Source organism: Monodon monoceros, unplaced genomic scaffold (assembly GCF_005190385.1).
Source record: "Monodon monoceros isolate NGI ecotype Baffin Bay Population unplaced genomic scaffold, NGI_Narwhal_1 Super_Scaffold_6, whole genome shotgun sequence".
NCBI classification, from domain to species: domain Eukaryota; kingdom Metazoa; phylum Chordata; class Mammalia; order Artiodactyla; family Monodontidae; genus Monodon; species Monodon monoceros.
Genome location: NW_021703783.1, coordinates 62246717 through 62268500, shown reverse-complemented (window position 1 = coordinate 62268500; position 21784 = coordinate 62246717). Strand labels below are relative to the sequence as shown.

At 37.4% G+C, this 21784-nt stretch overlaps 1 protein-coding gene across 4 annotated transcripts in view; it reads left to right on the top strand.

Annotated features, from left to right (window-relative positions):
- The first annotated feature begins 7019 nt into the window (after positions 1 to 7019).
- PPP1R12A (protein phosphatase 1 regulatory subunit 12A) overlaps positions 7020 to 21784 on the top strand; it is a 148941-nt gene continuing 134176 nt past the window's right edge. For 2 of the 4 annotated variants that reach the window (XM_029205988.1, XM_029205986.1), the window contains exon 1: positions 7020 to 7454. In XM_029205988.1, the coding sequence (XP_029061821.1) occupies positions 7218 to 7454 (237 nt within the window). In that variant the 5' untranslated portion in view covers positions 7020 to 7217. The remainder of the gene's footprint in view (positions 7455 to 21784) is intronic. The other 2 variants (XM_029205991.1, XM_029205987.1) reach the window with 1 other exon arrangement.

Here is a 21784-nt window from a genome sequence, read left to right as displayed (position 1 = left end):
AAACTTTTCAAATGTTTAAAAAATAAATTAAAAATTTGTGTTGTTTTAAGCCACTAAATTTGTTGTAATTTGTTGCACAGCAATAGAAAACTAGTACAAATAGGCAGTGTCTTCTTTGCAATCAAGAATCCTAACTGGTTTATGTATCTACTCCTGGGTAGGGAAACTTGATAATTCCAAGACTCTGTGCAGTGAAACAAATAATCCTTCCCCCCTTCCAAGAAAACCTACGCATCACTATTAATAGAAGAGGGAAGGCATACCAGATAGGTGAAATTAAAAAACAGACATCTACTATACTGTGTATGCATGTGTGTGTGTATATATATATTTAACTTAGAATAAGTTAACTAGTTATCTATGTATTATTTTATATCTAATTTCTCCCCAATTTTTAGTATTAATTTTTAACTATGAGTCTCCATCATCTTAATAGTGGTATTCCAAGTTTTCATTTATTTGTTATATTTAAGTTGTGATCGTGGAGTAGAAATAAATTTTCTCTGTAAATTCCAAGGAACTGTGAGGTCATTTAGTCTAGCCAAACCCTTTGACTGAAGCATAATTGGGGATAACCCAGTAGGATACGCCTAATGCTCCAAGACGCTATCAGAATGGACAAATGAGCAGAGGAAGAAAACAGCAGGACACACAGTCCTCATCATCCCATTAGCTTCCCTCTACAACACCAGCTGCCATTTAAGCTAGCCTTTCACATAGAAAAGGTGTTGCCCATTCTGGCCTAAACATATGAGGGCTTTGGTGGCTTGTCATTGCCCTGATGATTTTTCAGTCTTTGAGAATTTTCTTTTAAAATGAGATAGACGGGTCATATTTTAAGCCTTATTAGCTAAGATCTTAATTCTCAGTTTATGCCAATGATGGATTACCTCTGCTAATAGCAAGAATGAGTCACAGGATAAATGGGGAGGAGAGAAATTTTCAAAGATAAATTAAGCTTTCTTCACATTTTATCTAGGGCTGTCTGAGCTACTCTGAACAATTCTGTGTTCCTTTTCATCCCCATCATTTTAATGATAAATATGTCCCCCTTCTTTGTATCTAAGACCTTCCATTATAAAATTATTATTTCTCCAGTTTTGGATCCTGCTATGACTTTCTTGATGTTTTGTGCTCTGATACTATGTAACTGTCCCTCTTTCTGCCTTTATACATACAAAATTCCCACTCCCCTTCACACACACATCATGTTTGTGCCTGGCTAGTTCCTACTCTTCCTTGAGGATGAGTTCATGTATCACTCCTTCTCAAAGATCTCCCTGATAGGCTGTGCCTATCTGTCCCTCCCCTCAGCCCCCACCCCCAGCCCAAAGTACACTCTTCTGTCCTTCAACAGTATACACTGCTTTCACTGTATCCTTCCCTTTATCTGTATCCCTTTCTTTACCCTGTACAGTAATATATTCATTCAGTGCTTATAACAGGAATGGGCCCTTCGTAAATTCTGTAAAAGTATTAGCTCTTATCATTGTATTTAAATTACCTATTTCAATACCAGTTTCCTCTACTAAAGTGTAAACTCCTTAACCTAAAGGATAATGTCATTCATTTTCTTAGTTCTTGGATTGCAGTAGGTGATTAAGAAATGTTCATTGAAATGTAAGATGGTAAGAAACTATTATTTATTGAGCCCTGTGTCAGGCAAGATTTCTAAAACCGTCCCTCAGAGATGTCCTTGATTTAATCCCTGGAACCTGCAAATAGGATATTATGATCAGGTTATTTTATATGGTCAGTTGACCTTAAAATAGGGAGATTTTCTAATTTCAGCAACTTTTAAAAACAGATACCTCTCTCAGGTTGATGGCAGAAGGGGAAGTCAAAGAGAGGAAGCATAGCGTGAGAAGGATTTGACACACTGTGGCTGGCTTTGAAGATGGAGGGGGCCATGTGTAAGAAACAGAAAGAGGTCGCTAGGAGCTGAGAGTGATTCCCAGTCCACCACTAGCAAGGAAGTGGGGACATCAGTCCTGCAACTACAACTTAAATGAGCTCCCAAGAGCCTCCAGCTAAGAGCCCAGCCCAGCTGATACCTGGTTTTTGGCCTCCTGAGCACAGAACCCAACTGAGCCCACCTGCACTTCTGACCTACAGAACTGTGAGATAATAAATAGTTATTGTTATAAGGTGTTACATTTGCGGTCATTTCTTATGGCACCAATAGAAAATGAACTACATGTCAGCTATATGCAATGTCAGCTATAATACATAAATAAAGCTGACTATTTATGTACTGGGAATGAATCTCACTTAAAGAGTCCTCATCTTGCCTAATTTTCTATAAATAACTTAATCTCAACCTAAACTCCTGACCACTAGGGAATTCTATATCAGTCATTCTTGGTGGTCTTTAACCTCCACCAGGGTGTGTGTCAAGTTTCTGAGGTCATACTACACAGTGCTACACCCATGTTTACACACTAGTTAATGCTGGAACATCTGTCCTAGCCTGCATGATCCCTTCAGGTGGCTTCCCGACATTTAAGTTCCAGCTGGGGGCAGATTTACTGCAAAACTTCAGGGCCTCTAACTTCAATGGGTCCCTTCCAAGGCCCTACACTTAATTGAGTGTAATTTTATATCCTTTTTCTTAAAGAGGAATCCCCAAATTGCATAAATGTCAGGCACCACAAAACCTGGACACCCCCTCAGCTCAGAACTTTCCTGGTTAACTAATCAGAGTAAACTTTTCTTCCCTACCCCACATCTGCCTAACTGCCAGTAACTTTAGACAATTTTTACCTTCTCTCTTCCTAATTTTTTTCCTCACTACACTTAGCCGTATCTGAATTTATTTATTCGTTTAAAATGTGTTCATTTTTTGTCCCTCCCCACTAGAATGTAAGTTTATTGAAGGCAGGCACTTTATTTGTTTTATTCATTCCTATATGCCTAGAACCTAGAATGATGATTGACAAATAATAGATGTTAATCAATATATATTGACCCATCAACCTCTGGTCTATCAAACTGCTGCATTCCGGTTGTCTTAGTTCATTTGGGCTGCTAAAACAAAATACCATAAACTTGCAGCTTTATAAACAACAAACGTTTCTCACAGTTCTGGAGGTGGGGAAGTCTTAAGATCAAAGGCACAGCCAGATTTAGTTTCTGATGAGAGCTTGCTTCCTGGTTCATAGATGGTAGTCCTTTCACTGTGACGCTACATGGTGGAAGGGGCCAAGGGTACTAATGTGACATAACTAGCTCCCCAAAGCCCTACCTCCTAATACCATCACCTTGGGGATTAGGATTTCAACATACGAATTTTGAGGGGACATAAACATTCAGACCATAGTATAGACCAAGTCTGGGGCACACCTATGTTTGGCTAGTGGGAGTTCCAATGCTTAGGTTCCAGCCTCTCTATGCAGCATTAAGCCATTCATTCTGAGATCTTGTCACATTCTAGGGACACTTCCAGAGATCAGGGAGCAAATCCCCACTGCTCCAGAGGCCCACCGACTTCTTTCTCATCCTTTTAGCCTATGCATCACATTTTATTCTCAGTGAAATCCTTCTTTTCCACAGAAGTGCCCAAAAATGGCTTGGGAGATTCCCTTTGCTTGGTTCCCCCTTCTCCACCCTAAATAGAAATAATATTACATGATACTATGAAATAACATTTTTAAAAAGTGAGAATACAAGCAATTTTAGAAAATGTTCCTGTTTGTGTTGATCTGTAATACCATGCAAGTGTAGCTTCAATAAATTCCTAGCCAACTGGTACACTACTTCCAACTAGATTACTAGCCCTAAATTCTTATTCAATAGATATTTGGGGGTGGTCACTTCAAGCTAGGAAGGAAAGTGTTTTGAAAGCAACTTCTGCTTTCTTCCTTGCCACAAACATCCCCTGAGGCAAGGAAGCCGAGTTGCTATCAGCTTTAATGAGGGAAGGAAAAGAGGCAAATACAAGAAAACAAAATCTCATTTTTTTTCTTTCTAATATATATTATTCATTTAATCTTAAAACAACCACATGAGGCTCATATTATTCCCACCTGCCAAAACTGAGCATAGTCTTTACCAGTGATGTTGTGTCTGTTATCACTGCACATGTTTATTCTCACTAATATCCTACTCTGTCCTTTTTTTGCATTCTAGTCTCTGGAGGAATTTAGAAGCTTTTTTCAGAATTTCAGTTTAAGGACATTTGAATGAATCCTTCAACTAAATGCTAGTGTTCCAAGATGGAGCTCATGCACCTAAACTCTCCTTCCAGATGTTGAAGCATCCTATATTATTACATTCTCTAGTTATTTTGCTAATAATAAACTTGACTGGGAGCATAATAACATATTATGCTACACTCTTTAGATGATGGTACATCAGAGAACACAGAAAAAATTCTAAGCTTTGTGTGTGTGTGCATGTGTGAAGATTTAAATTTTATGATTTACTAAAAATGTCTTCAAATTGATAATTAACAAGTAAACTAATGGTTAGTAGGGGATATCTGTAATGTACTTAAGTTTTGAAAAAGATGTGTACAGATCCTCTTCTGAAAATCTCCTGCATGTAATAACTAAAGGCCCCAACTGATTAATGATTTGCTGCAGCAAAGGAAAACATTTAGCAAATTAATACAGTGTAATTTGCACTTCTATTTTAAGGCTTAATTTGCATTAAAAGAGCTGAACAGTATCTTGACACCCTTGTCTACTCAGAGAGCATTAAGAAATGAAAATATTTGCATTTCTTCAATTTCTTTTTCTGCTTAGATAAATTTTTAAGTTCATTCTGCTATTAAGGTATTATGAACTGACTGGCTTTGTGTTGTTTTTTAAACAAAAAGTTTTGCCTTTTCTGGAGTTAGTGGTAGGTCTTCAGTATCATTAATTCAAAACATTAAAAAAATTCTCCTTAAAAAGGCAAACAGGTGGCAGTTTAACAGCACTTGCAATGAGATTAACACAGAACTCCGTGACCCTTAGATCTGGAGAAGGAAAGCTAACCTCAGTGAAATTTTCATATATTAACAGCCCTGGTGGGTTTTTATTTTGTTTTGTTTTTGTCTGGTAGCCTTTGGGAAATGATACTTAACAATTTATTAATAAACTACTGTTTTATTAATTTTACATCCTAAAGTAAGTGCTTGAATCAGAAATAACATACTTCCTACCAAACTCTTGCCAAATCAAAACTTGAGATATCAATCTATATTCCAAGGCACTTTTAAGAGCTACCAAATAGACCATAACATTCCTGGGAAATAGTAAAGATAAGCTGTCAGTTTTTCTAGGTAGATAGAAGAGCTGACAAGGCAATCTTCAAATTCCTTTCTTTTATTTTAAGAGCTGTATTCTGGAGTTTTCTAAGTGAATAGGAATTTTGTATTTTAGTGCTAAGAGTTCTCCAGCACCTAACACTGTCATTATTCAAAGCTCTGATTGGTGCATTTTAGGCATGTTACACTCACTTTCTATTTCTACAATATTTTTAGAGGAAATATTTTTAACCACACCTGGGTTCTATTACTATCCTAGTAATTGCTATTCAGAAAATTTGGTCTTACAGGCAGGTGGTTTCCTAATCACATTTTACCCATTTTTTATTTCTCAATATGATAAGCTGTAATGTAGTCTACTGGAAAATAAGAGAAGCTTAATTCTTCACTGCTGTATCTGCAGCATCTAGAACAATGCTTAACTCAGTACAGGTGCGTAATATTTCTGAAGGAATACTAATCCTGCTGCTGAGAAAAATTAGGTAAGTCCATTAGTTCTTTGGAGACTCAGTACAGATGATCCCTCAAGTTCCATTCAATGCTAACCTTTTATGACTTCTCTTATTTTGGCGCTAAATGTTCTAGAAAATAGTGGATGAGAATATTGTATTGTTTAGAAAAATATCAGTTGGTGAAGATTACAAATAGATGGCTCAAAAGACGTTAGTATTTGTTTCAAATCGCTCGCGCGCGCTCGCTGTCATACATGACAAAGTTCAAAAGCCTTTTTTATGATTATGATAAATTATGAAATATTTTGAACATGTGATCTCAAAAGGTGGTTTAAATATGTCGTAATCGTCATCGTATCGCCAGTACCTGGAACCATGACTGGCTCATAGTAAGTATTCACAAAATACCGGTTAAATCAATTGCGTAGTATTAACATTCCTTTTGAACTCTAGAAGCAGCTGGGTCTTTATCCACCCCTAGAAAGCGATGGAGCAGGAACCAGAAATCCCTTAAAAGGTCAGGACCAGTAACAAGGCAGAGCTAAACTCCGGGGTAGTAGCAGACAGGATTAAAGCATTGAAAGAAGGGAAAGAGGACCCAAAATACGAGCGAGAGAAAACAAACAAAAAAACAACAAACACACACAACAAAGCAAGAAAAAATAAGCATAAGATGAAAGACGTTTCTACAGTGGAGGCTGGCAAAAAGCCACTGCAATTACTGCAGGTCAACCCTTGTCACAAGGCGGTCACCTTGGGCTGAGATCTGGCGTAACTACCAACAAATCCCTCGGCTGTACACACAGACCCTGCTTTTAAAAGGTTCTTAGCAAATTCATCTGAGTTCCTCAGAAAGGGAAATCACTAGCGCTTAATTCACGACCTATCTATCCTCCATTCCATTCAAATAACGCAGCCAATAGGAAAATCCTCCGCCCTGAGCAAACGACTCGGCAGAGCTGAGAGAGCCCTGGAGGCAGGTCTGCCCCGAAGAGCCGCCATACAACCCGACTGTTGGCCTCCGGAACCCCAGGAGCCCTCAGCGGGGCAGGACAACCTTCCTTCCCTGTCTCCGCCCTTCCAGGTTGGTCCCAGCCCCCGCTGCCCAGGCGGCCTGGACCACACCCGCTTCCCTCCGGTGGCCTAGCCTCCCCCGCCGCGGCTCGCGGGAGCGCTCTTCCTGGGGCGGGCACAGGCCCATGGCGCATGCGCACTGGCCGAAGGGCGCCTCCCTGCCCGGATCTCGCGAAGTTACGTTAGATTGGCCGCCGGTGACGGGTGGCCGGGCGGGGGGCGGGAGGGCTTCTGAAGTAGGAAGGGAGGTCCGTTCGGCCGGGCGCGCCGCCCCAGTGCTCTGTGGGATACTGGAAGTCTCGAGCGTCTCCTCCCGGTTCCCAGCCCTCTTCTGGCCAGCACTCATAGAAACAGTCACACACCCCCTGCCTCCCCTCTCTTCCCTCTCCGCCTCCCCTTTCCCCCCCTCGCGATAAGAAGACCCGGCGGCAGGAGAGGGGATGAAGATGGCGGACGCGAAGCAGAAGCGGAACGAGCAGCTGAAGCGCTGGATCGGCTCCGAGACGGACCTCGAGCCTCCCGTGGTGAAGCGCCAGAAGACCAAGGTGAAGTTCGATGATGGCGCCGTCTTCCTGGCTGCTTGCTCCAGCGGCGACACGGACGAGGTCCTCAAGCTGCTGCACCGCGGCGCTGATATCAATTACGCCAATGTGGACGGACTCACTGCCCTGCACCAGGTCTGTGCGCCCCGCCGCCGCTCTCCTGACCCTGCGGGTCCTCGTTAGCCTCCCGCCTGGGCCTCCTCTCGGCTCTTGGTCTCCTGAGGCTGGGGGCGGCGGGAGACTCCCTGCCGCGGGGTGAGGGGGCGGCTTCCCGCGAAGGAGGGAGGGAGAGAACTGGTAGAGGGAGGGCCCTAGGCTTGGGGCCCCCTTCAGACCAGTTGGTGGTGGAGTAAGGGAACCAGGAGATTTCCGGGGCAGAGGGGAAAAGGACTGTGGTCCGCTTGGGGCCCCAGGGCCATTTGTGGACGTGTGTCTGGGATTTGGGGTCGAGATGGGGAGCGGTGTGGTGGAGTTGTGCCTGGGCCCCCGATGTCAGTGATGTCAGAGTCGGAGGACGGCGGATGCTGAAGAAAACTACGAACAAGAGGCACTGGGGACACTTGGGTAGAGGGACGTCTTTGGCTTGTTAGGAGGGCGTTGGATTTATTGTAGTTTTTAGGACTTGATTATAAATGATGATAATAGTAATCAAGCGCCCTAAGCCGAGTGCCCTGAGCAGACGGTTTCCTGTTTTCTCCTTTATTACTCTTGGTCACTGGGGAGGGGGAAACGGTGTAATTTAGCTGATCTGCACCGGCTGAAGGGGAGAGGGTGAAAGTGGGTAGCGTGAGGAAGCGTTCTAAAGGGCTTGCCCACCGCGGGGCCGGAACGTACGAAAGAGCCTCTAACTCGGGAGTAGCGTTTGCCGCAGTGTCAGAGGTCCTTTGGCCCCAGGTCCAGGGGTGTGCATTGGGGTTAAAAAGAGAAGAATAAATACGAGGCACTCTTTTCAAAGCCGGTTACCAAGCTCTCATTTTTCTTTTGGGGGGTGGGAAAAAAGAAAGCTGTTCACGAACTTTTCTCAAAATGGATGCTTTGTGCATGTTAAAGTTTTATAGTAGTCTGATTGGGATCTCTCAATGTTAGCCAAATAAGGAGAAACTATTGGCAATCCGGAGATAATGTTGCTTTGCCTTTAACAGGCCAAAAGCAACACAACCACTTAGAGCTCTTCTTAAAAAGCAATTTTTCAGTGATGGTAATAGGTGTCAAAACATAAACTCTTTCCATTTTATTAGTGGACAACTTGGAATTACTAGAAAACGACTTAACAGCAATAGCTTCCCCTTACAATGAAAAGACTTGTAAACTAACTCAAAGTTGCCTTGGTTATATGTGGAAGATGTTATATGTGGAAGATGTTGATTAATGCTGTAACAAAAACTTGTTTGGGAGGTTGAAACTTACGGTTTCATATTTCATGCATATAGCTGCTTTTTTAAAAGAGGTGTGTGGTGGCATTTTTCCTTTTACTCCTTCCTGTTTAGTGAATGATGACTGTTTTAAATTTTATTTAATTGAATTCTCATATCAAACTTGGCTTATAGCCTTTGTTTACAAAGTTGACTGGATGAACTGTAATGACTGACAAATTGCAGGACAAATCTGGAATTTAGCGTGTGGCACCCAGTAAAAATATAGCATGGTCTTTAGCTCTTTATCTGTTCCATTAATTTAGAGTCTCTAATGTATAACAAACTTTTTATTTGGCTGAGGTTTATTTTAAGCTATAGCATAACTCTAGATGCTAAAAACATGGTGTTGAAATGAAAGAAACTTTCGGCATTAGAAATGATAATGTAATTATGTAGGATGACTTCAAATTTCTTTCAAGTGTAATTTACATGGTTTAGTATGGAATTGATTCAGAAAGACAGATTATTGTATGCTTGAGGTCAGGATAAGGTTGCATAATGGTTTATATCAGTATGTTTTATTAAAGTTGTCATATAGAAATGTAAAGTTATTACAGTTGTTGAGGAACCCAATTATATTGGCTTGGAGGAAGAGGAAAACTTCTAATACTTATATTCTTATTGGCTTAGGTAGAAAGAGAAAATACATCTAACAGGCTTCTTAGAGGTTTTTTTTTTTTTCTCCTCTAAATTTGGACATGTTACAAGAATTATCAGACTTATCAAAGTCTTCCTGATTAACTGAATTCAGTGGTAAGTTTGGCATTATTTAGGTGTTGTCTTTATTAGATATTTTGTTTTAGCTGACAAACACTTAAGCAGAAGTTGCCAAGTTTATGCATAATCATTTGCATAATTTCTTTTTGTAATTTATTTGCACATTCCTTAACTCAATGAAGCCAAAGTCTTTAAAATATCAACCATTAAAATTTTTATTATGTTTTCTCCACCCTCATTTCTCATTTATTGACCCTTGTACTTTTTTGCCATTGTGACGGAGAACAAGGAGTTCGCTTTGGGCAAATTCAGAACAACAGATAGTGAAAGGTGATAAATAAAACTTTTTAAAAAAAGAATCACAAAAATTTTTAACCTTAAAAATCTCTTGAATACTGATTGCTTTAAATACTTAAATTATAAAACCAAAATTGACCCACTGATTTGTTTAATAGCCCTTGAATAATTTTTTTTTAATTTACCCTCTTGAAAGCTCATAGAATAACCAGAATGTTTTTACCAGATTAATTATTGGTTAGTCTTTTGGAATATTCATTTCCATTTTTGATTTTGATCAAGTGTTTTTTTTTTCTTTTTTAAAGATTTTTTTAATATGGACCTTTTTTTTTTAAGTCTTTATTGAATTTGTTACAATATTGCTTCTGTTTTATGTTTTCGTGGGTTTTTTGGGGGGGTTTGGCCACAAGGCATGTGGGATCCTAGCTCCCCGACCGAGGATCAAACCCGCACCCCCTGCATTGGAAGGCAAAGTCTTAACCACTGGGCTGCCAGGGAAGTTGGATGGAGTGTCTTAAATTTCACTGTCAGGAGAAGAGTTTTAGGAACTTTACAACCCACAAATCCTCTTCTTAATCTAATATTTTACTTCCATTTTAATATAAACAGCTTATATTTAAAAGTTTCTTTAATTGGTTGAATGTTCTTTCTCAGTAGAAGTTACGAAAGATAGTTTCCTTTTTTGTGTGTGTGTAAAAATAGGTCATTCATATAGGAGAAAAAGCAGTGTTTCTAGTCAAATTTCCTATCTCGGTCTCTAGAATAACCTCCCTTCCCCTAACCCCCTCCAGTAGCTAGAAAACAGTACTGAAGTTACGTTATAAACTTCTGATTTTCTAGAACTGAGGTCTAGAGTAGAATTTCATTTTTATCAGTGGGCAATAATCAGCTCTGATTTAAGAGCTACCTGGTAGAGTCTTAATACTATATGATCTGTATCTTTATTTCAGTATACTTTATAAAGGTTTTAGGAGAGTAATAATAGTTTTCTATAGAGTGCTTTATTGCTGATGCTTACTGATACTGGTGTGCATAAAATACAGAGCTGAGATTTCTTCAAACAGTTGTGAGTGTAGCCTTTTGATTTTACCTTAAAATCTTATCTGCTTCCTCTGTGCCTGTGACTTCCAAGTCAGTTTCCAGTTCTCACATTGCTGCAGAGCTCCAATCCCTCATTTCCATTTTCCTACTGATGACGAACTGTTGATTTAAAGTAAAATATTATTCAATATATTGTGATTTTATATTTAAAAATATATCTTCAAGTAGTGATGTAGTAAATAGAGGTCCACCCCCTTTGCCGTAGAATAGCAACTGTTTATTTACATCAATATCAGGAATTTCTTTAAATTCAACCCGAAATGAATATTTTTCTTTCTTCACCAAACCTATTCTTCTCATCGATGCCTGTTTCTGATAATGATGTCATTAATCTCTAGATTAAGCTTTAAACATTTTAATTATTGTTTACTCATCCCCTTGTCTACATATAGACAATCAGTCTTCATAACTGCCTTCACATCAGTTCTTTTTCTTGCTACTCTTATTATCAATCTAGGTCATACCTTTATTATTTTTATCCCTAGAGTAAAGTAATAGCCTAATTGCTTTCCCTTCCTCTTCTCTCCCTGGTCCAATCTAGCATTCATACTGCTATCACATTAATCTTTTAACAATATCATTTCAGTCATGTCACTCCTCTCCATAAATTCAGATTTAAAGTGTTTCACCATTTAGGTTAGACCTGATATATCCCCACTGTGTTATATCCTTTACTTTTTTTACTTCCATGCCTATGGCCTTGCTTTTTCCACCACTAGAATATACTCCCTCCCTCTTTGCCAATCAAAATCTTGGTCATTATTCAGGGTTCAACCCAGTTGTCCTCCAGAAAGGATCTTTCTGTCCTTTAAATTTGTATAATAACTATGTCACTGGAGAGACTCTCCTCTGGGGTGCTCATTTTACCTTACATTTTGCCTCTTTGCTGCTGTTAAAATGCTTCTTACTGAGTAGTGTGTGTTTTTAAGTTTGTCTTTCCTGGCTGACTGTAAGGACCCAATCTTCCACATTTTTGTATTTCCAGAGCCTGGCACACAGTAGGCGCTCACTAAAGATTTATTGAATTTTATCTTTTACCTCGTATCATAGATAGGAAGTTTTATAGTCATTTGTATGTTGTAAGATAAATCATTAAAACATTCACACCCAGCTACTTAGAGTACAGTTCTTGCACATGGTAGAACTTGTTGTGGATCTTCTGTGCAGATATTTTTAATGTCTTGAGATTTAAAAAATTTTTTAATATTAACCTCCTTCCCATTAAAAAAATTCTGAACCAGTTTAACTATTAAGAGATAGAAAAATATTCACTCGAGTCATCAATTAATTTGCTACCTTCTTTATAAAGGTCTGAACTAGGTCCTATAGAGGAATACAGAATACAAAAAAATTCTGAACCAGTTTAACTATTGATTAAGAGATAGAAAAATATTCACTCGAGTCATCAGTTAATTTGCTACCTTCTTTATAAAGGTCTGAACTAGGTCCTATAGAGGAATACAGAGAGTAGAATTAAATCCATGTTCTTTGCTATTATAATTTTAAAATAAAGTTTTCCTTTTGATTTTCAATACATACAGACTTGCAGGTAAGTTTAATATTACATCCCTTTGCTCTTAAAATACAAATTTTATCTACTTCTGAGGGAGCCATTTGAAGCTTCTTTGAGGAATATGTGACTCCCCTCTTGTCAGTAAAAGGAATACTTTTGTTGAGTTTTTTCTCAAGTGCCTAATCTTCTCAGCTAAGCCATTTTCACTGAATCATAATCTGAAATGTAACTCTCTTTTAAAAAGTATTCTAATGGGGCTACTTAAAGTGTTTTCCAACCAAAAGAAAAAGAGACTGGAAGCAGCTGATATTGAGTCTCTTGTTAGAGAATAGTGTAATTGCTGTATATGAGAAATCTCTTTAAAACTGAATGTAGAGTTTATAATTGTTTAGTGTTTGTTTTTTTGGTGGGGGATATTAAGATCTTGGAAGAATCTGTTGGATACCTTATAACTAATATTAAAATCTGTGTTTAAAAAATATACAGTATAAGTTATTTCCTCTACATAATCTTATTTAAATGGCTGATGGCTCTTCAAACTTTTTATTGAAATCATCCTAACCATAAAAAACGAACAAACAGAACAAACCTAAACAAAATTTCTAACCCCAAACTGGCCCCTCACTTCCTACAAATAAATGGACAACCCTAGCCATAAATGGGGTATTCTGGTAGGGCACCAGTGCCCACAGTGCTGTTGTTATAATGCCTTCTCTGCAGTTGATACCTCTGTGCTTCCTGGCAACAGTTTTGTGGTCTGACTTTGAAGTGTCATAACCAAGACCATCTTTCATGTACTTCAGCTACAGTGTGATTGCAAGCTGTGACTGAGCACTTTCTAGTATAGCCAGGTAGAAACATTAGATGGAATAGAGGAAAAATTTTTTCATTATGTTTGTTATCACATTTTACAATACTGTTCACATAAGAGGTGTACTTTAAAAACTGTCTAGTTAGATAATTTTAAAAATATAACTATTTAGAAACCTTTGGAGGGAGGCAAAATATAGAACATTATTTTGTTACTGCTGTAACATGTTACTTCTTGACACTTCCCAAAGTTGCTATTTTCTTTGCCTTTCTTCCTGCCAAAAATGATGATTTTCACCCCACTTTTCTTTTGAAAGTTTGTGAGGTTCCACAGGGGTTGGCAAATGGAGTATTGGCATTTTGGTATATCTCTTTGAAAGGTCGAAGACCTCCAACAGTCATTTTTGAGTTTCTTCTAAATAAGGGTTGGATATGTAGTAGCCATGCCTTATCCCAGTGTTATATTGAAGAAAGGAATTGGCTGGTGGACATTTGCTGAGGATTTGCTACATGTGAAACATTATGTTAGATAGTTTTATAACCAATATCTCGTGTAATTCTCACAGTGTCCCTTTTTTCTTGCTCAGTGTTACCAAGATAATAAGTGGCAGAGCTGGATTCTGACACAGGTTTATGTGACTCCAGAGCCCAAATTTAACACTATGCTACATGTCTTTTAAGTCTGAAGAAGAAAGTATTCTTAAATCTTCCAGTCATTATGGTTGATGATTAGTAGTTGGAAGTTCTTCCATGTTAATCAGTAGAGAATCAAGTGAAACACATACACATAGATCTAATTATTTTCTTCATCTGCTGTTGTTTGGCTAGTAAAAACTTTTAAGAGTTTTCTATGGTAGTTGAAATGCAGTAATGCCATATTTAAATGAATCTCTAAATCTGTCCTAAACTTTAGGAACTGCCAGGATTTTTTTTTTTTTTTTTTTTTGCGGTACGCGGGCCTCTCACTGTTGTGGCCTCTCGCGTTGCGGAGCACAGGCTCCGGATGTGCAGGCTCCGCGGCATGTGGGATCCTCCCAGACTGGGGCACGAACCCGTGTCCCCTGCATCGGCAGGCAGACTCTCAACCACTGCGCCACCAGGGAAGCCCCCCAAGATTACTTTTGACTGACCATTATGTGCATAATATTTGATCAGGTGCTTTCAGTAGTTACAAAGGAAGTTACAACAGCAACAGAACTCTTTGTTTAAGGACGGGGTTTACTTAGTCTTTAAACATCTTCATTTTTCTTTATCTTAATAACAATTTATATTAACGCTTTAGGCATTTTTACATACTCATTTACAGTAAATGCTTTATACATTCACAGACTTAACTTTTTCAATGAAAAGATATAAATTATAGGTAAACTCATATCACTGATAGTGAAAGAAGGAAGGCAAGCAAGCAAGCAAGCTCCAGCTTGTCACCACCATTTAGCTTAATCTTCTGAAATTTACTTTCTGTACAATGATTATTATTATTTATAATTAGGACTTGAGACATTACATGAAATGCTAGTAAAGTTACCTGAATTAAATTTAAATTCTGAATTAGTAAAACAAACTTTTAATTATTTATCATGTTTGATTTTAATTGGAAGCCTTTTGTTAGTAGGAATATCCAAGTATTAAGAATATTCCATTCCTTAAATCATTTTGCAGAATTTAGCCAAATTATATTTCAAGTCACCTTAGAAAAGGCAATAGAATTTTTTTTCTTAGTGGTAGTAAGTGAGAGCACCATCTGAAATGTGATTTACTTGTTGCCTATGAAATCATTGGTTCCCAGAATTGTACATTTCATGGACCAATGAAATGGTTTCTGTTTTTTGTTCTTTGTTTTAATTATGATGACTAAAAAAGGAGAACCTAATTTTTATGTTGTCATGTTAGGGCGTTAAAAACAAACAACTTGGTAACCTTCTACCATCATCATTTCATAAAAGAAAGAATACTTTAACAAGAAGAAAAGGATATAGTATCCAAATAAAGGACAGTGGAGCCTCATATATTAGTCTATAAGATTATTGCTGTATTGACAACAGATGTTCTTGATGCTCTTCCATGAAGTAGAGTAGTTAAGGGTGAGCAGATTTCAAAACTTTATTCCCTATGTTCTCCATTTGGTAGGATATGAGAGAGTGCAGGTGGTGGCAGGCCATATCATCAGGATGCAAGTGCCTGGTCCCTGATCACTCAGTAAGAAGTGGAAAAGAATTTACCTGAAGAGATTCGTGAAAGCTTTCTTGAGGAACCACTGGTTTCATATTTATATTTCCATAAGCCTCTGCATATGTAATCTTTCTCTGGAATGCATTTCCCAGCTTATTTGTATTAAGACACAGCTCATAGCATAAAGTGTGGACTTTCTTGACCACGGGGGTGCACAGTAATTCTTTCACTTACTATTTAAACCCTAAGTTTGGCACTTACACACTACCTGCTATTGTTAGTATATCTTATCTCCAGACAGAATAGTGAATTCCTTCAAGTGGGGACTTTGATTCATTTTTCTTTAAATCCCCTTTGGTATCTGCATTTTATTTTAGCAGGTGCACAGTAGATGTTTGTTGATTTTTTAAAAAATGAGCACAATGTAAACTAATCTTGTGAAGAGCAGAGTTCATAGAGAAAAAAATGATGACAGTTTGGGTAAATATAACAACCAGCAAACATTAAAATGTTCTAATTAAAAAGTATATACCAGTAACTTACTTTATAATAATTATAATGTAAAGGTAACCATTATTACAGTCAAAATTTAGCAGGATCTTAGATTTTTTTTTGAAATGGAATGTGTTCCTGATTACCAATACAAGTAGAATTTTGCTCAGTTTATGTAACATACTTTAAAAATGAATTTCTTTAAACAACATCCAGTATTGGCTTAGAAGAGGAATCCCTAGCATATGTCATTAGAGGCTAATTCATATTTTCTAATGATCTTAATCATATTTTTTTCCTAAGTAACACTTTCACTATGGATCCCTGTATGTCACTATTTTTCTGACCTTGTTAGTATTTTGGTTGTTTAGCTTTTCATTGTTATGCTGGCTAACCATAAAAAGACAAAGTTGAGCTCTGTGTTACTGCCCTAAATGTGCTTGCTTGACTTGAATGCTCTTTCATGGGTGGAGACATTCCACATTGTCATGTGTTATATAGGCATTTCTGAAATGACATTCAGTAGAAACCATGGAAAGAAATGAAGGCATTCCTCAGCTGTCACCTTTTCAGTAATCTATTTAAATGAGTTATGTGCACTGAGTGAGATATTCCGCAGGGAGAGCTTCAGTGACTAAAAAGCGTTACTTTAATTTGATTATTAACTCATATGAACTGAAAATGCATGTTTTACATATTTAACATGTTTCCTAACGAAAAAAATCATAAGGTTGTAGAAAGTTTGTACCATTTTCTTGAATACTTGGAGAAATTTTGTGACTTGATACCGTTTAGAAGTTAACCACATGGGAAAGTATATTTTCCTGGATTAACTGTTAAAACACACACACACACATCAATTACCTTTACTTTGTAGTAAACAAACTAAAGTGTATACATTTTATTAGCCTTCAAAATTATATTTTAGATGGTTCTAAATATTAATCCAATATTTGTACTTTTGCTTGGAACATTTCTGGAACTTTTCTATCGGAGCTTCAGTTCCAGCAGGTTCTTTTGAATATCCTCTGTGTTGAGTTGAGTTTGTGCTATTGTTTTTTTTCTTTCAGGAGAGTTTGTAAATTTTGAAAATGATAGTCACTGGAGACATGTCGGGTGAAAATAGTAGATGCTGGGTAATCATGGTTAATAAATACTATCAGTGATTAAATGATATTTTCTAAAAAGCTTTTTCTTAATTGGAACATGATTATAAAGAGTCCATCTTGGATTTTAGTCAACTCTTTTTACCTTGCTTGGACTTGAGAGTATGCTTCAGAATTTCTTTATGATTAACTTAGTGCACTCTTTGTTTGTGTTCTGAATTTTGCGTGAAACAAGTCAATAGCTTATATAGCTTGTGAATTGAACCATGGTCTTTTTTTGTGTTTTCCACAAAAGATTTTGATGCTGCTGTTGCCAGATCATGACACCGTATTTCATTAAGAGCTGTTGTTTTTCTCAAAGATAAGTTAATTTGTACAGTTTTTATTAAAAGATTAGAACAGATGACATGTTCAACAGTTTATATCCTTTCCAAGTACATGGAATGATCTGCATAAAAATTTTGCCTAATATTCAAGTTTTTTCCCTTTTAAAATGTCTATTGCTATTTAACTTTTAGCCATCTTTAAAAAAAAACACTAAAATGTCTTTAAATTTCTGATTTTCTCAATGTGGTATACATGAAAATGCCTCAAGTAATTATTAGGCCTTCAGTGCCTTCTACTCTTGCTTTTTGTCTTCACCATCTCCTTTTTAATTTTAAACATGGCTTACTTTCAAATTTGTTTATTGTTCTATATGTATTTTATCCCAAACAGAAATTGAAGAAGAATAATTATTTAAGTAATTAAAGCATGATAGAAAAATATAAAAAAAGAAAATAAATGCTATTCATATTTTCAGGCATGGAGCTAGCTAGCTCCATTTAAAACTTTAATAGACTCTCTTTATCCATCTCTATCCAATATATAATTTTCTAAAAGTGAGTTTATATTTAATTTTCTGGTTTATAACCTACTTTCTAAATTACACATTTTTAGAAATATTACCATGTTAATGAATATTGGGTCCACTGTGTGAGTTTGTGTGTACATGTGTGAGTACGTGTGTACATCCTAAAATTTATTTTCCCAGTTGTCTGATGATGAATATTTAGTATATTTTCAATTTCTCATGATTGGTGGATTTTACACTATGTATATCTTTGCTTACTCATGATATTGTATTGTTCAGATTGTTTATCTTAGAGATTTCACCTGCAATTTTATATGTTTTGCCCAAGATAACATGATAACATGCTGTTTTAATGCTTGTTATGCAAAAGATATTTTCAGTAAAGTCTAGTATATTTAATATAGAAGACTAACCTTGAAAGTACTCCGGCTGACACACATGTTATATTCATAATGTGATGAAGTCATCTCCCTTCTCTGAGGCACCCATAGAAAAATCTGTTTTACTCTGTGTGTTAAGAAAATTTGTAAGTTGTTTGAAATATTAAACAGTATTTGTATTTGCAGGTAAATGTTGCTATTATTTGTTTCAATTAGTGATTAACTCATTCATGAACAAATGTATAAATCATTATTTATCATATGCCTGGCATAAGGTCCCTGTGTGCATGTAGTGTGTAATCTAGAGGAGGTGGCAGTGGGTGTTAGAATAGATCTAGGGTAAGATGAAATTTTTTACTAGGAGCACTTAACCTAGAATGTCAGGGTAGACATCCCTGAGAAAGCTATGTTTAAGTTACAGGAACTTAAGAGATGTCTTGAGTCTTTCATGACTCTGTTCCCTCCTGTTTGTCTTCTGAATGCTCCTGTTCAGTTTCTTTTTCTGATCTGTTTCTTTCTTAAAGAAGAATGTTCCAAAGTTCTCTGTGTCTCTATTTTTTCTTTTCCATATCATTCATTCTTAGAGTTTCAACTGTTCTCTTTTTATATGATCTGTTCTCCTTTTTGTATAATCTACATCTTATTTTTGATGTCGTCAGTCTTCCACTTACTAAACTACAATCTCAGGGTCTTCTTGTGTTTACTCCTTCCGCTTCCAACATACAGTCAATAACTCCTATCATGCACACCTGAAAAAGAAATACTCCCAAACCCATACTACTTTTTTATATATTCACTTAACAGAATTAAAGGCCTACTTTGTGTCATACACTATTAAGTACTGGGGGGGATATGCTTTTAAACAAAAGAGATATCAACGCTACCTTCATGGAGTTTAGAGTAAAATTGCTTAGCCATCAGGAAAGTGCAAATCAAAACCGTAATGAGGTACTACTTCACACCTAATGGAATGGCTATAATAAAAACAACATAATAACAAGTGTTGATTAGGGTATGGAGAAATTCCATCCCTCATACACTGCTGGTGGTAATGTAAAGTGGTGCAACCATTTTCAACCACTTTCAAAACAGTCTGGCAGTTCCTCAAAAGGTTAAACATAGAGTTGCCATATAACCTAGCAGTCCTACTCCTAGGTGTATACTCAAGAGAACTGAAAACACATGCCCACACAAAAACGTGTATGTTAATGTTTATAGCATCATTATCAAAATAGCCAGAAAGTGGGAACAACACAAAATGTGCTGATGAATAAATAAAATGTGGTATGTTTTGTTACTGAAATCAGTGGAATGTTATTTGGCAATAAAAAGAAACTAAGTACTGATACTTGGTGCAACATAGATGAATCTTAAATACATTATGCTACGTGAAAGACACCAGTCACAAAAGACCACATATTGTAGGATTCCATTTATATGAAATGTTCAGAGTAGGTAAGTCTATAGAGACAGAAGATAGATTAATGGTTGCCAAGGGCTGGAGGTATTGAGGGGAAATGGGGATTGACTGCTAATTGGTATAGCATTTCTTTTTAGGTTGATAAAAATGTTATAAAATTAATTGTGGTGATGGTTGCACAACTCTGGATATACCAAAACCTTTTAATTATATACTTGGAATGGGTTATTATGTAATGTGTGAATTAATTTACAATAGGCTGTTGTATTTTTAAAGAATGAAATTAGGTATTTATCAGTGTTCACCACAAAAAATTGAGGCACTGGCAGAGGCTTGGTATTCATCTCTGTAGTTATGATGACAAAGAAGACAGCCAGTCATTGCCCCTGCCCTAACACAGCTTGCAGTGTATTAGGGTATATAGATAAACATAAGGAAATTATACATTTATGTCAGTTATGTGTAATGATATGTAATGGTTATAGTACAAAGTGGTGTGGAAGTTGATGAAGGCACATCTCACCTTGATTTGGGGAAGGGGAAGGCTTCCTGGAGAAAGTTATTATTTAAGCTGCTGCGTGATGAGTAAAAGTTAGCCAAAGTTGTAAGGGAGGGAAGGGTATTGGAAACTATTTCAGAGAGAGGGAACAGTATGTGCAGAGAGCTGGAGGTGTATAGAAGTGTTGAAGGATTTTAATCAGGTTAAATGAGACAAATTTTCTCTTTAAGAAAAATCACTTTGGCTGCAGCGTGGAGAATGCAACTGAAAAGAGGACAAGACTGGAGGCAGGGAGGCTAGTTCAGGAACTTGAGGAGTCTAAGAGAGATGAACTAGCTTAGTGGAGGTGAAGTTGGTAAATAGTAGATGAACTCAGGACATATTTAAGAAATAGAATTGGTAGGAATTGGAAGGGGTTTGAAGTGAGGGAATAGAGGCAAAGATGTGGGTGCGCTTGGTTTCCGGTTTGGATGACTAGGTGAATGGAGTGCTTTTCACAGGATGTGTTCATTCAGTAAATACTTTGTGCTTACTGTATAGGTCAGAATGCTATTGGGGGAGACAGGCAGTAAGCAAGAAATTACAATCAACTGTGAAGTATGCTAAAGGACATATAGGATATTGAGGAGAGGTGGCCTACTTATAAATAATATATAAAAATCTTGTTTGGAGGGTGTTTTGTCTTGGAGTTAGCCTATTTTCTTAGATCTATTTGAATACCAAATAGAAAAGAATTTACGAGACTACAGGAAAACCACAGGATAAGGATTCATGATTAGAGTTTTTAGGGCTTTGGTGAACTGTCCAAAAATACATGCAAAGTTTTGTGTTTGATTTTCTTTGCCTTTCACTTCAGAAGAATTAATTAAGAACTTTTAAGTAAGATCAGATTTATTTTTATGATATTGTGGAGGAGGGCAGAGTGTGTCTTTTTAGGGATATGGGGATGTGGAGAGGTAGAGCACAGAACTGTTGGAGAGCAATAAAGGAGTGGTAGCTGTAACAATCTAAAAGTCTTTCATTGCCTGAAATAATGCTCTGTGAAAATAAGATCATAGGTTAAAATGAGAGGTGAGAGTACATTTCTTAGAGCATGTTGGATTTTGCTAAGAATTGTACAGTTAAAGAATTCATTCAGGGCTTCCCTGGTGGTGCAGTGGTTGAGAGTCCGCATGCCGATGCAGGGGACACGGGTTCGTGCCCTGGTCTGGGAAGATCCCACATGCCGCAGAGCAGCTAGGCCCATGAGCCATGGCCGCTGAGCCTGCGCGTCCGGAGCCTGTGCTCCGCAACGGGAGAGGCCACAACAGTGAGAGGCCCGGGTTAAAAAAAAAAAAGAATTCATTCAACAGTCTCTGGCAATTCCTTGGTGGTCCAGTGGTTAGGACTCTGGGCTTCCATTGCGGTGGGCACGGGTTTGATCTGTGGTCGGGGAACTAAGCTCCTGCAAGCCGCACAGTGCAACCAAAAAAAAAAAAAAAAAAAAATCCTCTGACTTTTTTCGGTTTCTAAATTTAGTAAGCTGTGTTTTCAGGGAAAATAAAGGTAAAATATTAGCTTTAACTAAAAAACTTATACATTGATATATTTTTCTTTTTTGCTCAAAATATTACTAGAGTTGCTTTGAGTATTTGTGACTTTTTTGCATATTTTAATGTTTTTTTAAAGTTGCACAGGTAATAAGAAAAGT